This window comes from Pseudorca crassidens, chromosome 11 (genome assembly GCF_039906515.1).
Source record: "Pseudorca crassidens isolate mPseCra1 chromosome 11, mPseCra1.hap1, whole genome shotgun sequence".
NCBI lineage: Eukaryota > Metazoa > Chordata > Mammalia > Artiodactyla > Delphinidae > Pseudorca > Pseudorca crassidens.
Window position 1 is genome coordinate 94,047,783 of NC_090306.1, and position 19,083 is coordinate 94,066,865.

At 59.8% G+C, this 19,083-nt stretch overlaps 1 protein-coding gene across 3 annotated transcripts in view; it reads left to right on the top strand.

Moving 5' to 3' along the window:
- Positions 1 to 19,017, top strand: part of TOM1 (target of myb1 membrane trafficking protein) — a 44,964-nt gene extending 25,947 nt beyond the window's left edge. Inside the window, exons 4-16 of one of the 3 annotated variants that reach the window (XM_067697878.1) lie at positions 727 to 876; positions 1,167 to 1,301; positions 1,407 to 1,556; positions 3,837 to 3,953; positions 6,715 to 6,848; positions 8,498 to 8,531; positions 8,939 to 9,032; positions 9,769 to 9,889; positions 13,784 to 13,859; positions 16,238 to 16,276; positions 17,634 to 17,693; positions 18,604 to 18,643; positions 18,723 to 19,017. In XM_067697878.1, the coding sequence (XP_067553979.1) occupies positions 727 to 876; positions 1,167 to 1,301; positions 1,407 to 1,556; positions 3,837 to 3,953; positions 6,715 to 6,848; positions 8,498 to 8,531; positions 8,939 to 9,032; positions 9,769 to 9,889; positions 13,784 to 13,859; positions 16,238 to 16,276; positions 17,634 to 17,693; positions 18,604 to 18,643; positions 18,723 to 18,877 (1,305 nt within the window). In that variant the 3' untranslated portion in view covers positions 18,878 to 19,017. Of the gene's footprint in view, positions 1 to 726; positions 877 to 1,166; positions 1,302 to 1,406; positions 1,557 to 3,836; positions 3,954 to 6,714; positions 6,849 to 8,497; positions 8,532 to 8,938; positions 9,033 to 9,768; positions 9,890 to 13,783; positions 13,860 to 16,237; positions 16,277 to 16,702; positions 16,721 to 17,633; positions 17,694 to 18,603; positions 18,644 to 18,722 lie in introns of those variants that run through there. The other 2 variants (XM_067697879.1, XM_067697880.1) reach the window with 2 other exon arrangements.
- Positions 19,018 to 19,083: the final 66 nt, after the last annotated feature.

The following is a 19,083-nucleotide window of genomic DNA, read 5'->3' on the forward strand; positions in this document are numbered from 1 at the left end:
GTGGGCAGAGGACCTGCCGGTGACACAGAAGCTCAGTGCACCCAGGCCTCTGGGGGGCAGTACCCAAGTTGGGTTCCAGTTGGCACTTGGCCTAATTGGCCCTGAAAAACGAACATAAAGCAAAGGCCAGAGGCTGAGGACAGTCCTTGCTCACAGCAGGGCGGGACAGGCAGGAGTTGGCAGCCTGGCAGTCAGGGTGGGCTTGGCTGGGGAGTGGGGGCGCGAGCTCTCTGTCTCCGCCTCCCCCGTGGCAGCACTTACATCTGGATCCATCTGCTCAGCTGAAGATCAGAGGCAGCTCCTGCCCGGGAATAGAGAGACAGGAGCGGGGACAGGAGTGGGGAGGGAAGGTGGGCGCCTTTGTCGCAGGCCGCGAAGTCGCCATTTGATTGAAAGTTCTCTGGTTTACACCTGGAGAGCCACCTCCCCTCTAGACTGTGTTCAGCTCAGAGACGGCCTCGGGACAGGGTTCTGTGGGCACCAGAGCCACTCAGCCAGGGGCTCCAGCCAGCGCGCGGCCCTCTGCCCGCCCAAGTCCCCTCCCCACCCCAGCCAGCCAGCTGCCGAATCTGGTGTGATCCCGTCTCCTCCATGTCCTGGGTCTCACTTCAGGGAGCTGCATCCTCTGCTGGGCCTCCCCACTGGGACATGGGTGGGGTGTGAGGGTGGGGACCCGGGCGCTCCCGCTCCTCTGCTGGGTGCTCACGGGCACCGCACGGCCTCCAGGTCCTGGAAACCTGCGTCAAGAACTGCGGGCACCGCTTCCACGTGCTGGTGGCCAGCCAGGACTTCGTGGAGGGCGTGCTGGTGAAGACCATCCTGCCCAAGAACAACCCGCCCACCATCGTGCACGACAAGGTGCTCACCCTCATCCAGGTGAGCGCGGGCGGCCGCGGGCGGGACGGGAGGAAGGTGCCCCCACCACTGCTACTCTCGCGTCTGTTCTCTTGGGTCCGTCTTGCTCCTCTGCCGACGGGACCTCTAAGGGGGGGTCGGGGGGAGCCTTGCTGGCTGAGGGCCTTGCTGTGGAGCGGGCTGTCCAGGTGATGCCACCAAAGGACCAGCGAGTCCAGGAGGGAATTTCTGCTCCCTGGGGGCTGGCAAGCAGGCTCGCAGGGGAGCCGGTGAGCAGTGGTTACCGGCTGTGTCCCCTTGTCCCCTCTCAGTCCTGGGCTGACGCGTTCCGCAGCTCGCCCGACTTGACGGGTGTGGTCGCTGTCTACGAGGACCTGCGGAGGAAGGGCCTGGAGTTCCCCATGACCGACCTGGACATGCTGTCCCCCATCCACACGCCCCAGAGGGTGAGGAGCGGCGGGCAGGGGCAGCGGGAGTCACCCCCAGAGCAGGTGCTGCTTCCTGGTGGCCCCGACCTGCCAGCCTCACGGATTCAGCTTGTTGCCTTCTAGACCGTGTTCAACTCAGAGACACCGTCAGGACAGAATTCTTCTGTGGGCACTGATGCCAGTCATCAAGGGGACTCCGGCCAGCACACCACCCCGCTGCCCACCTTGGCCCTACTCCCCAGCGACACACCCATAACGCCAACCGCTGAGCAGGTAAACAAGCCTGGGCCGTAGCCACACAGGTCAGGATGTGGGCCTCCCCCTCCCCACAAGTCAGGGCAGGCCCCTGTCAGTGTGGAAATTACTCTGCCCAGTCCTCAGGGCAGCCCCACAGGGCATGTGTCATCCTTCCTGTTGGGAGGTGAGGCTCAGAGAGATCAGTTCACTTGCCCAGAGCCACACAGTTCAGCAGAGACAGAGCTGGGATTCAAGCGCAAATCTGACTCCAGGCAGGCTCTGTCCTGCACCTGGGCCCTTCTCCAAACTGTGCCTTCCGTGGAGCCCTGCGGGCAGCTCCAGGGAGAGGAAGCACCCAGCAAGCAGCCCTTCGGCCGCAGCGGCTCCACTTCCTTGCTGGGGTTTGCTCAGGGTCTCACGTAAGATTTCATTTGGACGGAGGTTCTTGCTAAAAACGTTTCTAAAACATCTGTATAGAAAAAAATTTAAACCCTTGCCTGGCACCATGATGCTTCCCACCAAGCCCCAAGAAGAAGGTTTGAGTCATAGTGTAAGATCCTGGAGGCCGGGCCTGGGCCTCGTTTTCTGGGGCCCCGTGAGTAGCTTTGCAAGACTGCCTTCCTCAGACCAGGCCGCCTGTCCCTCGGCCTCTCCCCACTGCCAGTGAGGCCAACGCCCTGCACATTGGCCCCGAGCAGTTTGTGGCAGCCTTAGCCGCCGCCCTACGAGGGACATCCACAGCCATGACCGGCATTCCTGGGTGCGCGGTCATTTTAGTCGTGGATGGCGGGGTTGCTCGAGGCCTGCACACTGGGGATGCCCACTTTTGAGGTGTTTTACAAACTTCTACGGTATCGTTTGGTCTTAACAAACAAATAAACTTACCAACAGCCTTTCATACCCAAACCTATTTAAAGAGAAACCTCTGTACTTATAGCAAGTTAAGAAATCAACCCCCAGAGTTACAAATAACATTACTAGAAAAGTTTTCCTAACAGGCCCAATAATTAAAAGTGCATAAAATTGGTAAAATCACCCTGGGATCCAAAACTGATCTAACCTGGTTATAATTTTAACCAATTTGCCTGAAGTCTGGCACCTGTGTGGATTCAGACTCTGATTATGTCCAGTGGAAGAAGGTTCTTGCTAAACAAGACCGAGTAGTCTGTTTAATTTCAGTGTCCCCTTCTGTCTCCTGGGACACGTTAAGGCTTTCAGGCAGCACTGATGTAACTCCCAGACTCCCTGTAATTAGGTCCCATCTGACCTGGACATGCTGGGTTTGGGATCAGTTGTTTTTCCCTTGCTTCTGCCAGGAGCGTTTGTTAAACAGGCCAAATGTACCAAACGTTTTACGGGTCTGGAAGCTGCTGGCAAACCGTAGTGGGCCTGTGTCTGCACTTCTTCATCTGTAAGGGTTGGGCAGTGATACCTTCCTCATGAGACTATGGTCAAGGTTAAGTGGCAACATACATTAAGTGCTTGGGCCTTAGAGGTGATCAAAATGGTGGCTGCCCTCACAGGCAGGCGCCGTGAATTTATATGGTGACACTGATTCTGAAATCAGCTGGTTCAGCCAACTGAGGATGCACCAGCGTTCCCCAAAACGTAGGCTGCTCAATCCTAGACCCGTGAGGTAGCCCATGATCAAAGGGTTCATCAACCAGATCAGGTTTGGGAACGTCCACACTGGTCCCTTCCTGGACATTCACAGTGTCCACGTTGTCCATGAGGACAGGAAACGCCGCAGCAGGGGCCTTTCCCCACCTCACCTGAGTACAGAGACTGTGCGACTCGATTTACAGCTATTCCCCAAGCCAAGACTGGGACCCCTCTGATCGTTGAAAACCTGCTCACGTCCCTTTAACGAGTGCTCAGTCTCAGCTTCATACTCAGGGTGGGGGGCGGCACTGGGTCTCATCCTCGGAAGAGTCTGGGGCACCAAAGCGGACCAGGAGCAAGACAGAACCGGGTCCTCCTAGGAGGGAGGAACCCCCCCCCTCCAGGGCCTTGTTAGGCGCCAAGCACCCAGGAGATGCCAGAGCCCTCCAGCCACACTCAGGGCCGCCTCCGCCCTCAGCTTCTTTCCTCCTGGCCTCTCCCTGCACTGGGCGCCTTGTAACAGTTGCTAACATCTCTGTAAGGGGGTCAGCGGGGGTGAGGGCAAGCCTACCATGGGCCTCTTGGCGCAGGGCTGTGGCCCGGGAGCCTAGAGAGGGTGCCGGCAGGTCGGGCTGCTAGTGTCAGGCTGTGTCCCAGGAGTGGCAGAGGCTCCAGACCCCGGCCTCTCTCAGCGGGGCCAACCGTGTGTTCCAGATCGGGAAGCTGCGCAGTGAGCTGGAGATGGTGAGCGGGAACGTGAGGGTGATGTCGGAGATGCTGACGGAGCTTGTGCCCACCCAGGCGGAGCCGGCAGACCTGGAGCTGCTACAGGTGAGCAGCAGTCGCCCGGTTCGGCCTCCCGGCCCCGCCACCGCCACGGTGCTTTCCATGGCGGACTCTGAGCCCCTTGGTCACAGTGGGAGATGGTAAAGCCAGGGACTTTGGGCTCCATCAGATTGGAACTCGGGGCTCTACCACTTGGTGGTTTGAACAGAATAGCCCCTCTTGTCTCAGTTTCCTCATCGGCAAGTTTGCTTTTGTGGTACAAGTTTGACCCGAGTATTAAATAAGGCTTTGCACGTAAAACACCCTCCCTGTGCCTGGTTGTAAATAGCTCCCCATCAGTGGTCTTGAGGAAAAGCTGGAAGGTGAGGTGTCCACCTTTCAGAACATGAAACTTAGCAGGCAGCCCTGAGCCGGGATCTGCAGGCTGGGGCTCCCGTATGTCACGTGATATCCCCAGGGTGCCACCCCCAGCTGGGGCCCCACTTGAGTGAGGGGGTTGTGTGTGGGGAAAGGCACCCTCCCCACAGAGGTCAGTCCTAGACACGCCAAGAAAACTAGGGACCCCCGAGACCCAGGAGTCAACCTGAACCTGTGAGGGGACAGAGGGCTTGGCATGATCACCTCATTTTGTGTCATTCCTGCTGGGCCTCACATTCCTGGAGAGCGAGGCTGGGTTGTGCTCATCTCTCTGTCCCTGGGCCCGACCAAGCTGACACAGTGTTCTTGCTCCGGGGTCCTTACCTTATGGTGGGAGCAGGGGGCAGGGTTGAGGGGAGTGAAGTCAGAGTCTCACAGTTGAGTGAACACACGAATATGAAGAATAAATGACAGGGCTTCCCTGGTGGCGCAGCGGATAGGAGTCTGCCTGCCAATGAAGGGGACACGGGTTCAATCCCTGGTCCAGGAAGATCCCACATGCTGCGGAGCAGCTAGGCCTGTGCGCCACAACTACTGAGCCTGTGCGCTAGAGCCCAAGTGCCACAACTACTGAAGCCCGTGTGCTTAGAGCCCGTGCTCCGCAACAAAAAAGGCCCCGCTCGCCGCAACTAGAGAAAGCCCTCGTGCAGCAATGAAGACCCAACACAGCCAAAAATAAAAATTTTTTTTTTTTTAAAAAGAATAAATGACAGAAGCTTGAGTGAGTTGGGAAGCGGCAGGATTGCTGTAGTGCAGTTAATTTTGGGTGTCCCAAGCCAAGGCCTTGCGGGTGTGAGCGATTTTGGGGACTCAGAAGGCTGGCTGGCAGGCAGGGGTGACACAGGGACAGCTCATGCACACTGAGCATGTCCTGTGTGCCAGGCTCTGATGTGGACACGTGATATACATTCACTCACTTAATCCTCCCCCTCCCCCCCATGAGGTAGGTACTCTTGTTATCCTCACATCCCAGGTCAGCAAACTGAGGCAAAGAGAGGTCATGGGATGCCCCCAGGGTCACAGGGCTGGTCAGCAGCAGAGCTGGGGTATGAACCCAGGACCCTGGCTCCACCAGCTGCTCTTCTGCTCTTGAGAGGGGCAGGAAAGGAAGTAGGGACAAAGCTGCGGTGTGCTTGGTCATGGGGGGAGGAGAGGGGAGGCCCGCAGGATGTTGGAAGTCCCCTGGGCCTGCCCTGCCCCAGCTCAGGCAAGAGAGGAAATCCCGGGAGAGGGTTTGGCCTGGGGGGAGGCGGGGGCAGCAGAGTCTGAAAAGAACCAAAATCAGTGGTCTTCATGATGCCAGGAGAAAAGTGCTGGCGCGTGGCCACAGTCAGCAGTGCCCGACCATCTGTTGGGACCTCAGGACCGTGACCCGGGCCCCTGTCCACCTGATGGCAGGCACCTGAGGACGGAAACACTCAGTCCTACAAATAAAAAGCCTGTAAATGCTTCGGCTTCTATTTTTTTTTCTTTTTCCCAAACAAGTTTAAATACATAACACTAACTGATTAAAAGTCACTTGGCGACGTGGTGACTAAATGCAATGTGGGAACAGAGAAAAAAAGGACGTTAGTGGAAAAACTGGTAAAACCTGAATGAAGTCTGTAGTTAGTTAACAGCACTGTACCCACATCAATGTCATAGTTTTGACAAATGCCAAACTAAGGAGAGGCTGGGTGAAGGCTGTGCTGTCTTATCTTGGCAACTTCTCTGTAAATTTAAAATTATTCCAAAATAAAAAGCATTAAAAAAGAAATTAGAGGGCTTCCCTGGTGGCGCAGTTGTTGAGAGTCCGCCTGCCGATGCAGGGGATACGGGTTCGTGCCCGGTCCGGAAGATCCCACATGCCGCGGAGCGGCTGGGCCCGTGGGCCATGGCCGCTGAGCCTGCGCGTCCGGAGGCTGTGCTTCGCAACGGGAGAGGCCACAGCAGTGAGAGGCCCGCATACCGCAAAAAAAAAAAAAAAAAAAAAGAGTAATGAGGCAGACATTCAGAGTTGGGATAATAGTTGGATCATCCAGTTTATTTTTCATGCCTTGGGCACAAAAAACCTCAGTGCACCCAGAGAAGTGGCAGGTGTTCCACCAGCCACCTCACAGTCTTGATTTTTCCACGATGCGGAGGTGAGGGCAGGAGCTTCACCCTGAGGTCCCCACAGCCAGGTTAAACCCACAGCACGGCCCCCATGTTGGTCGTCTCCTGTGTGCTAAATACTTAGAAATGAGATGCCAGTGGTCGTCCGTAGAACCCCAAAAGCTGTTCTGTGCAACCTGAAGTCCAGTCTGGAAACCTCTCCGCCTCCAAGGTGCGCCCAGGGCCAGGTGTCCAGTAAGAGACGGCCTCGCTCCGGGTCCAGCAGCCGTGGTTGTCTCACTTCCTCCCCTGGCAGGAGCTCAACCGGACATGCCGAGCCATGCAGCAGCGGGTCCTGGAGCTCATCCCCTGCGTCGCCAATGAGCAGCTGACGGAGGAGCTACTCATCGTCAACGACAACCTCAACAACGTCTTCCTGCGCCACGAACGGTAGCCCCGCTGTCTGCCCCGCCCCGGGCCAGCCGCCCCACCTTCTTCCTTCCCTTCTCCCCTGTTCACACCCTCTGACTTCTCAGGTCCCTCTCAAACACCAGGTCAGCTGCCCAGCACACATGCCCTCAGCTGTCTTCGTCCAGTGTAGGCAGGAGCGCCCGCCCTTCACCCCACACCTCCTTTCCTGCCGCCTGCGTCCCTGCATCCAGGATCACAGCTTAAGCTTTCTAACTTAAGCAGAAAAAGAAGCCATTAGGAGAACAGCCTTTATTGAATGGATAGCTTTCAGAATCCAAAGAAGAATAAAAGTCAGGCCTCCCAGTGGGGCAGGAAGGACAGATGCCAGGGCAGTTCAGGGGCCTCCGGGGCAGAAACTCCTGGACCATGACCCCAGGGTGTCATCATGAATACATGGGCTCCAAACGCTTGCCCACCTTGTACCATTCTGTCCAAGAGTCAGCTCCCCACGAGAAACTCTGATTGGCTCAGCGTCCTTGTGGGATGCAGGTGTGGGAGGGGACAGGCCCCCTTGACCACAGTCCCGCCGGGATCACAGGAAAGGGGGGGAGCAGCTCCCCAGAGGAGCACTTAGGTGCTGTTATAAAGGCAGGGAGAGGTGCTGGGCCTGCAGAAATGATGTCCCCCACGCTTCCTCTGAACCTGTAAAACGGAGCTCATGATTCCTTGTAGATAACTGAGGGCCCGTGCGGTTATGCCTATAAAGCACTCGGTGGTCAGGCTGTCTGGCACAGGGTACCAGTTATGCCAGCCGCCTCCAGCCACTGGTTCATTTCGTGTTTTTGTCCATCAGCAAACACTTGCTGAGTGATTCTGAATCAGGTGAGGGGGCGGGGCCGTGGCAGGCCACGGCTGCCTGGCCTCTCCTGCTCGCTGACCTGGTGGGACTAAGAGCCCCTGCCATTTGCCGTGCGGGCCGTGAGGTGGCCCAAGGGCCCGATCTAGGGGTGACTGGGACCCCTCTGACGCCTATTCATCAGACCTTACGTTTGTTGGGTGGTTCGCTTGATCCTCACACCTGGGAGGCAGGTTCCACTGTCACCTGCTTATTGATAGACAGGAGACTGAAGTTCAGAAGTGAGGTGATTTACCCAAGGTCACACAGTGAGGGACGGGGCCAGGCAGGAACAGATCTCAGACCGAAGTCCTCAGTCTGCCCACCAGCCCCTTGACCTGTCTAGGGCGGTTTTAAATGGCTCCATAAAGCAGTGTGTCTTCCTTACACCGCTTTAGAGACACACACGCACACACACACACGCACACACGCAAATGTATGTTACCGAACAAGTTCCAAAAACCAGTACTTACCTTTGCTGTGTGCACGCACCCCCGTATTCTTTTCTGCTTTAGTCTGTTCCTGTTGTTTATTTAATGCTAATGGTGACTAAGGTGACCAGATAATTGATAATCTAATTGGGACACTTGCAAGTGAAAAACAGGCCCTGCTAATACTTCCCTGGGGCAGCAGGCATAAACTGGATCTGTCCAGGGTAAACCAGGCCGTGTCATCACCCTGTTTGTGACCCACTCTGTTGGTTTTGAGACCTGCAGTGGGAAAAGCTCTGGCCTGGCTGTGCTAAGGGGCCACCCAGTCCTTCTCTTTGACTCAGGTCTTTTCTGTCTCGTAGGTTTGAACGCTTCCGAACAGGCCAGACCGCCAAGGTAAGAGGCTGCTTCTCCGTGATAATGGGAAGAAGGAGGGCTGGGCCCACTTCCCTCCCCAGGTGTCCTGGTTGGGATGTGCCTTCTTAGCCAGAATCTCCAGCGGGGCCCCTTCTCAGTTTTTATGTCCTTGTGCCATTAGGGTAGATAAGGTTCTGCCGCCAGCTGATGCCCCAGGGTCTTCTGAGCCTCCCAGGCCTCCAGCTGAGCTAGATAGGCCAAGGGGAGGGAGCAAGACTCCCTGACTCCCAATCACTGCTGCAGGGACCGGGTGTGTGTGTGTGGGGGGGGTATTACTGGTGACAGATCCTCAGGCAAAGAATGAAGGCGCCAGTGCTTCAGGACAGAAGGGAATGAGGCTGCAGGTCAGGTTGGGAGGATGACGGTGGCCTCTCCCCTGCCCCCAGGCCCCAAGCGAGGCCGAGGTGGCCGCTGACCTGATCGACATGGGCCCTGACCCTGCAGCCACCAGCAGCCTCTCGTCCCAGCTGGCGGGAATGAGTAAGTGCAGCGTGCGGGTTTCTGGGCTGAGGGTACGTTACATACTGCGGACACCCCTGCAGCTCTGGGGGTGCCGTCCCATTACACAGTTGCAGCTGGAGTGCCAACAGCAGAATCTTGGCCCAGACCCCTCCTCGCCAGGGTCCAGTGCTGAATCTTTCTGCAAGGCTGAGCGGCCAGGACAAAACACAGGGGACCCTCCCTTGCAGTCTCACAACTCCTGAGCCCCCTCAGATCTCAGAAATCCCACTGTTGTGTGATTTCCCATCAACACCGTGAATTTCCCCTGGCCTGAATCATCTGGTGAACCTGGGCACGTCACTTGGACATCCTGGGCCCTTTTCCTCCTCTGTAACGGGCAGGAATGGGCCCTGCTCACAGGTCATCGTGAGGCCTGGATAAGCTTCTGCACAGAGCGGGCTTAGACCAGGGCCAGGCCCAGAGTGCACTCCTGGTAAGCGTTAGCCATCACCACCGTCGTCACCATGATGAGCGTTATTGGCTGCCTGCTTCACACCAAGCCCTTGGAAGTAATTGAGAGAGAGGAAGTGACTTGCCCCTGGTCCCTCAGCCAGCAGGTGGCCTGCTCCGTCCGTACGCACCCCGACCCCACCACCACTCCAGGCCACGCTGCTTCTCCAGAACCAACCTGGGCCTGGCAGGGAGCAGCTCAGCCACAGCTCAGTGTCCAAGGACAGCCAGGCAGACCCTTCACGTGGCCTCTTTGTCCCCACAGACCTGGGCTCCAGCAGCGTGAGGGCTGGCCTGCAGTCTCTGGAGACCTCTGGCCGCCTGGAAGATGAGTTTGACATGTTTGCGCTGACACGGGGCAGCTCACTGGCTGACCAACGCAAAGAGTGAGTGGCCGGGCCCCTGCAGTTTGGGTCGCCCCCTATCGGGGGGGGCCTCTCTCCAGGTCCCTGAGCCCAGTTTGTTGGTGGGCACACCAGCCCCTGCCTGCACCCCCTCAGGATAGCAGAGTTCTTTCCCCCGAGCCAATCCTGGGAGGCCCGGGGAACCCTGTGCCCTACAGGCAGCGATGGATGGGGGGAGGGATGCCTGTAGGTTGATGACCAGCTAGGTGCCAGGATCCTACATGATCCGCTCAGATGAGGAAACCGAGACACTGAGGGGCTGGGTCATTTGCCCCAGGTCAGGCAGCTGATGTTTGGAGGCACTAGGTTGGGAACCCAGGGCCGTCTCGTTCCAAAACACAGTGCCTCCAGCCCAGCCCAGCTCTCCACTGCACTGTAGACTGTGTACCAAGCCCTCGTGGGCTGGTCCAGTCATTTCTGCTGTTCTGTAACCGGCCAGAGAAGTCCTGCTACCCCACCCAAGTCTGCCTGCTCTGCACTGGAGCTGGGCTTCTGTCCTTCTCTGGGACTGTCCATCGCCATCAGGGAGAGGCTTTCAGCAGCTGAGGCACGCGGCCGAGTGCCCACCAGGGCCAGCTTCCCGGGACCGGCTCCGTGCAGGCTGGAAGTAGTGTGCTTGAGGCTGTTGCCAGCCCTTTGCTTATAACCCCAGGGCAACCAGGATGTACAGCCAAGGAAAGCTCTGGATTCAGGGACCTTCCCAGCAGACTCCCCAGCTCCCTAGTGGTCATTCTGGTGTCTTGGGGGACTGTTGATGGGCCTCCAGAGGGCCCAGGGATCCCCCCTCCACCCTGGACAATCCAGGTGGAACCTGACAGGCTGCCCACTAGCCTAACCAGCCCTGCGCTGTGAGCCGCACCTCTAGGCTGGGGCAGAGCCTGTACTCCCAAGCGCAGGTGCTCCAGGACCAGTGGCTCACGGTCACCTTGGAGTTAGGGGCACACTGAGGCTGCTGTGTTGCTGCAGGCTAGAGTCTGGTGGGACTTGCAGCCTGGAAGGCAGCCTACCCGAGAGCCCCACCCCGGCTGAGGTTTGCTGCTGCACCGTCACTCCTCTGGGGAGCGGGGTCCTGAAGAACAGAGAAAAGCGCACCCGAGCTTGCCCCCTGGGGCCCGCAGTCTCACGGGGGGAGTGACCTGCATGCGGACCGCTGCTGTGCAGGGCCGGGTGCCGTCCTGGAGGGGCGGACCCAGCACTGTGGACTCGGAGGAGGTGCGTGCAGCTCTGCAGAGGGCACTCAGGACTGGACCACGCAGTGGGGAGGTCAAGGTGGCCACTTCAGGCCATGGAACAGTACGTGCAAAGGGTCAGAGACAGGGGAGAATGTTTGACGCCGGGGCCAGGGAAGACGTACTGAGAGGGCAGCAAGTACCGTCTCAGGTCGTGGGTCCTCCTGCAGGCCCTCCCTGGGGAGGGGTTTCCACCCCAGCAGAAAGCGCCCTGCGGGATGGGAGTGTGCCCGAGCCTCCTCTTTGCTTTGCCAGCCTCCCTGGCCGTCCCTCTCTGATGCATCAGCTGGGTCTTCTAGCCCTGGTCACCTGGCTGGCCTTTGGACTCCCCACCTTGCCCTGTACCCTGGGACTCTTGAACCCTCCAAGACCTCTTCTGCCCACCGAGTGTCTGCCCCATGCCTCCCTCTGGCCTGTGCCGACCACAGCTGGCACAGTCACGGCCTCACCAGCTGACCAGGCTCTTCCACTCAGAATGCCAAGTAGAGCCATGGGGACATCTGGGTGAGCAGAGTTAGGGTCGCCTTAGCCAGGTTTGGCCAGAAGCAAGGGTGCTCTCTTTTTTTTTTTAATAAATTTGTTTATTTTTATTTTTGGCTGCGTTGGGTCTTTGTTGCTGCATGCAGGCTAAGTGGCGAGTGGGGTCTACTCTTCGTTGCGGTGCCCAGGCTTCTCATTGCGGTGGTTTCTCTTGTTGCGGAGCACGGGCTCTAGGCACGTGGCCTTCAGTAGTTGTGGTACTCAGGCTCAGTAGTTGTGGCTCGCGGACTTAGTCGCTCTGTGGCATGTGGGATCTTCCCGGACCAGGGCTCGAACCTGTGTCCCCTGATTGGCAGGCGGATTCTTAACTGCTGCGCCACCAGGGGAGCCCAAGGGTGCTCTCTTTCTCAACGTCTTCCATGCTCACTTGCTCCCCAGTGCCGCTGTGTCTTCTTCAGGCACTGACAAGTGTCACCCCAAGTGTCCCCGGGTCCAGCCTCTGCCCCTCAGCCTCACCGAGACCACCTGAGGGGTGGCCCTCCTCCCTCCTGCGCCGGGCACAGGGCCGGCAGTCCTGTGTGCGTCGTGTGGGCCCCACCACTGCAGGCACAGCCCCCAGGGATGACCAGGCTTTGGCCTTGGGGGCTGTATGAGAGCAGGAGAGAGACGGAAAAGCCGAGATGGTGGGGAGTAATCAGGAAGGAACACATGGTTCTTTTGAATGAAGGGCATCGTCGTGTTCTGTACATTCCTGGGGCTGGACATGCCTCATCCCTGCCTTTCCCCAAGCGCACCCACTGTATCTTAGGTGCACGGCCACTTCCACCCCAGAGTCAGCGGGCCTCCCCGGGTCAGGATGCGCTGCTCAGGCTTTGGCATCTCCTCCTCCTCGCCAGCTCCTGTTGCCCCGATTAGCCAGGAGTGCTAAGCTGCCCTCCAGAAGGGCTGGGCGCCCCGCCCGCCGCCCGGCCTTCAGCTTGGCCGCAGCCCACGTGCATGGGCGCCAGTCGTTGGGGGGTGGGGGGCGGTGAGCTCTGATGAGCGCGCTCTCCCGGCTGCCTCCAGGTCCTGTGGGAGTAGCGGGCGGCTGCTCTTCAGAGAGGCCGCCTGAGAATTCGGGGCTTTTCCTCAAGAGGCCTGTTTAAGTGCCAGTCTACCCAGTCCCCAGGAGGGCAGGTTGGCGTTACGAGAGTCACACGTGCTATGGTCTCGGCTCCTGAAGCCTCGAGCTGGACCAGCCCTGGCTCCAGCAGAGGGTGAGATGCTCCCCACCCCGCCCCACCTGGAAGAAGAGCCCTCATCTCTATCCGTACCGGCTTTCCCGTTGAGGCTAGAATTCCGTGCCCTCGTCTGTGCCTCAATGACTGACCCGGTCTCACCTCCTCTCCGCCAGCAGCTCAGGTCGAGGATACCTGCTCTTTCCCAGTGCCGGAGCTGAGTCCCCAAAGCCTCCCCTGGACGTCCCCTCTGTAGCGGTCAGAGAGACACCCAGCCCCCTCGCTAGCACCCAGTCCCACATCTGGTTTATTCTCTCGCCCCCCTGGAACCTCACCTCAGACACCACAGGCATCTCCTTCCCCGTCCTCCTCTGCCCGGAAGCTGTGGTATCAGCTCCAATTTCCTCCCAGTACCCACCGGCCGGACTCCCCCAGAGGACATTCAGAACCCTCACCCGTAGTCTGCACGTTTGTTTTCAGCTGCAGAATGGGATTCCCCCATTCAAATGCAGCCTTGCACAGAACCACAATTTCTGAAATTATGGAATGGGAGCAGCTCGGAAAAGGGTCTAGATGCAAATTCTCTATGGCTGTGGGGTCAGTGACGATATTTCTCATCCAGATCTGGTCACAGGAGGTTGGTGGTCTTGGTCTTTGGCCCCCAACACCTTCCCTCCCCTCTCCAGCCTTGCTCTGCCTGTCATGCGGGTCACACCTCTGATCCCGGTTCCCAAAGGCAGGAAATGAGACCCTTCCTACCCTCCTCAGGCAGGCCTGCAGAGTTGGCACACTTCCTGAGGTCTGAGCCGCCCCTGCCCAGGCACGTCCCAAGTCCACACGGGTTGTGAGTCCAGCTCATCCCCACTCAGCCGCCTGTGTCCTCACGTCAGCTGGCATGCTTGGTAAGGCAAGGGCGGCACGTAATGGCCACGGTGGCCTCTGTGTTTCAGGGTAAAATACGAAGCCCCTCAAGCAACAGATGGCCTGGCTGGAGCCCTGGATGCCCGGCAGCAGAGCACCGGAGCGGTAAGCAGAGGGGCCCTGCCGCCACCCTGGGGCCCGTCCAGAAGGAGGCCCGGGGGATGCTTGCCCAGCGATGCCCACGGTGGTTTATAATAGGCAGCCTGAGAGGGCAGATGGGAGCTGAGTCAGTATTCGGCCTCACTGCCCCTCCAGAGACCTGTTATCTGCAGGAGTGTGGACAGAGCTGGACGGGAGAACAGACCCTAAGACCACAGGGCGGCATCCAAGGGCGCCATTTTTGTTGCATTTAACTCTTGGACTGTGTGGAGTGACAGCCACGTGCCCACACCGAGCAGGCGCTGTGGGCGACCCCTCCCCTTCGCAAGGGCTCCAAGTACAGTTCTCGCACCTTTGAATTTGTTTCTGGGTGCCTGTAGGGAAGAGAGAATCTCTGTCCCAGTAAGTGGGCTGAGTAGCTCCTTGGGAGGTGGTTAGAAAGTGCAGGACCTGGGAGCTGGAGATGCAGGGGCAGTGAACAGCGTGGCAGAGGAGAGGGTTGGTGACAGCGTAGGGCTTCAGAGGCTGAGGTGGGACTGGGTGCTCGGAGCCCGACTGGGAGGACTGGGTTTATGCCACGTGAGGTGGGAGCCCTGAGCAGTCTTGAGCAGAGGGGAACGTTCATCTGGCTTCCATTTTGGAAGGACCCAGCCTGGAAGCTGGGAGAGCGGTCAGGAGGCCGTGGAAGCTGCCCAGTCTTCTGGAGTGGGGCACGGGGCAGGGGGTGCAGGAGGGATCCCCAGCAACTCCCCAGAGGCGTCCCCAGCATCCTGGGAGTCATTCCCAAGTCAGACAGGGCAAGACCTGGAACACTGTGGAGGTGGGACCAGCAAGGACTCAGATGCCTCCTGTGCGCTGTGGACCTGCTGCCACGCAGAGCGTGTTCACGCCCCGGTCTCAGAGCCTCCCGCCATTTTTCTTCGTAAGCAGTCATTTGTTGAACCTGTGCCCTGTGCTAAGCACTCTGCGACCCCAGCTTACTGAGTGAGTCATCACACAAACCCTTAAGGTATCCCCTTTTACAGATGAGGGGTTAATTACAGAGGGGGGTTAAGTGAGACCACAGATGTCACATCCTTAGCACAGTGCCCGGCACGCAGTGAAGCTTTTAACCTTTACATCACTGCAGTGTGGTTTTTCCCAGTCACAGAGGAGAACACCACGGCTTAGAATTGAGGTCATTTGCCCATGATCTCACAGCTGTTGGTCTGTCCAGCTTGGAAGCCAGTGCTGGTAACAAGAACCCCAGACGGCCTGTGGAGCTCTAAAGCGCAGAGGTGCTCCCCTGCCGCTCAGCCTTCCTTTCCCAGGGGCCATCTTTCTGGCTCCGGGACTCCATATGAATCAGGACACTCGGGAAGCCCTTCCCTCCCACGCCACCTGCCTCCCATGGGCGGAGGCTGACCGAATAGCCCGGCTGTGCTGACCGCTGCAGCCCAGGACGGGTGTCACTTGCCCAGGGGCACACAGCAACGGCAATGCAAGGGCATGAGGAGCAGTAGATGCAGGTCTCCTGACTGCTGCCCCACCTGGCAGGCGGCCACGGGGCAGAAACACGCACACACCACTGCCTGCAGAAAAGCAGGCGCTGGCTAAGTTCTGCTCGTTCATCTCTGACGACTTGGGAGATTTAAGTGACTTCCACCAAATCAGAGTGTGACTTCCTTAAAACCAGGTCATAAACATCTGCTCCGAGGTGCTTACGTCTGGCTGGGGGGTAAGGCTTTCTCCCTCTCGGTTGTCAGAACATGATCCCAGGCAGCAATGTACAGAATGGAATCAAGTGCCGACTCTGTGGGCAGCCAGTGGCTGCCCCCCGGGGTTAGTGAGTCCTGGGAGGTGGGGATGCTGGATGGCATGTGACAGTCCCCAGGCTGGGTCTGTCCAGGCGGGGAAGGCAGTCACAGGGTGATGGGCTGGGAGCCAGGACCCGAGGCTTCCTCCACTGTCGGTCTGCTCTGGGGCCCTAGGGATCTCCTCTTTGCCCATCAGTAAACATGAGGGGACCAGGTAGAGCAATGCTCCTAACCCTGGGTGCCCATCAGAATCCCCTGAGAACCAGTGAGGGGCTAATGGCTGCCTACTCCACCATCCCAGGATTGCTCAGCTCCCCACCTCCAGGGACCCTTGGGGTGAAGAGTAGGGGAGAAGCTTTGCCCTGCCCGTCCAGGACTCCGGAGTCCCCACAGGGAGACGCCCTCTGCTGCTTGCTGTCCCCTTTTACCGCCCACCAGCCCAGCACAAGCATGGGTGCGTGCGCACGCACATGCGCGCACAGAGGCTCCTGAGGCGGTAGCAGGCCCCTGCTGGAGGAGGCCCCCAGTGCACCGGTGGCCCTGGCCCTGGCCTTCCCGCCACCCTCAGCGTGACCCTCTCTCACCCAGATGGGAGGCGGCAGTGAGAAGAGCCTCAGTGACTGGATGGTGAGACCAGGCACGGAGAGGAGGGGCCGGGCACACTCGCAGGGGGCCCCCCCAGGCGGTGCTGTCCATCAGAACCAGGGGAGAACAGGGTGGGCAGCCAAGGGCCTGCCGGTGCCCACCCAGCATGGTCCGGCTCCCTCTGCTCTTGCTTCCACGGCCCCTCGGTGCTGCCTTGGAAGCAAGGCCCGAGCAGCCCCTGTGGCAGCCGGGAGGCGACCGGGGCTCTCCTGGGCTTGGGCCGAGTGCCTGCAGAGGGGGCTGAGGCGGGCAGCCCAGAGAAGTCACTGCTGCTGCTGCTGGGATGTCAGCTCCTGCCTCTTCTCTGGGTTCTCCTGCTGCCCCCTGGGGCCCTCGGTGCTGAGGACGGGGCTTGGGGACTGACCTGGCTTTGGTTGGAGAAAGACTCGCTCTCCCTGTTTCCCAAAGTAGCTGAGTGGTAAGCGCGTTTCCCCGAGCACCTACGCTGTGCCGGGCGCTGTGCTGAGCTCTTTAGCTCCCTCGTCTCGTTTAATCCTCACAGCGATCTGGACCTGGACGGTAGGTACTGTCATCCTCTCTAACGATGAGCGAAGTGAGGGTCAGAGAAGCTGAGTAACCTGTGCCGAGTCGCAGGGGTCCGGCCAGCGTCTGGTCTCTCTGATCCCAGAGTCTGTGCCCCTAACCTCCAGCTGGATTCTCCCGCTGTAGATGCATTTCACGTGGGAAGCCCCCAGGCCCCAGCCCTGCCCCAGTCCAGCCCTCAGCCCCCCGCCTCTGTGCAGGAGCCTGTGTGGTGGAGCCACAGCCGCAGCCCCTTGGGATGCACCGGCCTGGCCTCGTCTGGTGGTCTTGGCCCCTCCCTCTGTCCCGGCCCACCTCTGCCCCCTTCCACCACGAACGCTGAGTCTGCGGAGGTGTAGGGGGACAGCCTGCAGTCGTGCCCCCTGCCTCAGCCTTGCTGGCTGGCCGCTCCCTGGGCTGTGAATATTCTTGTGTCAGATGCCCCTGAGCACCTGTGCTTGGTCCCGGCCCTGGGCTTGCGCACCAAGCCCACACCCTTGGCCTGTAGGAGCCGGGGGTCCGTTCTCTCCTCGTGGCCCTGCTCCAGCTGTCAGGAGCCCTTCCCCATCCCCTGCTCAGCCTGCTGGCCCCGCCTCCCCCTTGCCCACAGCCTGGCACAGCAGGCAGAACTTGGGGTCCCAGGCAGCTGGGCAGGAGCCATCCTGGAGGGACTGCCGGGGACAGGAGCGCAGGGCAGGTCCAACTGGCCCCACCGCATGAGGGAGGAGTCCCAGGGGTGGGCAGCTGCCCCAGGCCGCGGCCAGTGGGCCCCAGACCGGCGAGGCGCACTGCCCTCACCCGCTGCCCTTCCCTCCAGATCCCCATCACCCAGGCCTGCCTCATGGAAGACATCGAGCAGTGGCTGTCCACGGACGTGGTAAGTCCGGCCCCCTCCTCGCCCACCTGACCCGGGGCTCCTGTTGTCTCATGAGGAGGTGACAGGGGGCGGGGTCAGGATGAGCGACCAGTGAGGAGAGGGCATTAGCGGGGCTGGTGTCCCCTCCCCTGCCGCTCCCCCGGCTCTTCCCTTTAGAGGAGGGCCCGGCCGCGCACCCCTCGCAGCCTCTGGGGCCTTCCCTCCCCTGAGCCTGCTGCCGATCGAGGTCCCACTGTGAGCAGGACAGGTGGGCCGAGGGCAGCCGGGACCATGGGAGCACTGAGCTCGGCAGCCCCCTCGTGCAGGTCGGGAGGCCGATAGACAGCTGCGAGGGGTGCCACACCCGCGGTGGGGGGCGGCAGTCTCCAGAGCCCCACTGCCCCCTGTGAGTGGCAGTCTCCAGAGCCGCCCCCCCAATTCTTGGCACCAAGGATCAAGGGCCTGGGCACTTCCAGGCCCAGAGGCCGCCTTCTGCAAGTGGCCAAGACCATGTTTCTGCCCGAGGTCAGGAGAAGGTCCATCCGTTTCATCTGGTGGGTGAAGGCTTATCCGCTCCCCAGCCCCCAGCGTGAGCATGTGTGGCCTCAGGCTTGGGTGTCAGCCTTTCCACCATGGGGCGAGTCTGCCCACCCCTCTAGACACTGGAAGGAAGGGACTAGCGATTGTCAGGGGCCCACCGGGCACCCTCCCCTGCGCCTGGCCCTCTGCAAGTACTCCTCTTTTATAGCTTCCCGACAACCCTGTGAGTGCCGCCAAGCAGAAAAGCGAGGCTCAGAGAAGTCCAGGGGCTCGGGCCAAGGCCTGGGGCTCAGGAAGGGGTGGGGCCGAGGTCTGGACCCCTCGGGGTCAGCAGCCTGCGCCCCAGCCCGCTCCGCAGTGCCGCAGCTAACCTCACCTTCTGCTTTCTCAGGGGAACCATGCGGAGGAGCCCAAGGGCGTCACCAGTGAAGGTAGTAGACCTTGGCCCTGCCCACCCCTGCCCCGCTCCAGCCTCCGAGCCCACCCGCAGCCTCCCTCTCGTTCCTCCAGAATTTGACAAGTTCCTGGAAGAACGAGCCAAAGTGGCCGACCGTTTGCCCAACGTCTCCAGCCCCTCCGCCGAGGGGCCCCCGGGTCCCCCGCCTGGCAGTGCCCCTCGAAAGAAGACCCAGGAGAAGGATGACGACGTGCTGTTTGCCTTATGAGTGTGGGGTCTGGCACCCTGCAGCCCGAGCCCCCGCTGCTCCCACACCCCGCGCGGGGACCTGTCTCTCCTTCAGTGTTATGGCTGCTTTGGGGGGGCTTGTTACGTATGCCCTTCTCTCCCCCTTGAGGTTGGGGCCGCGCTGCCTGGGGGTGTGGGGGGCAGCCGGATGAATTGGGGGAACAGGTCAGTTGCACTTCGGAACCC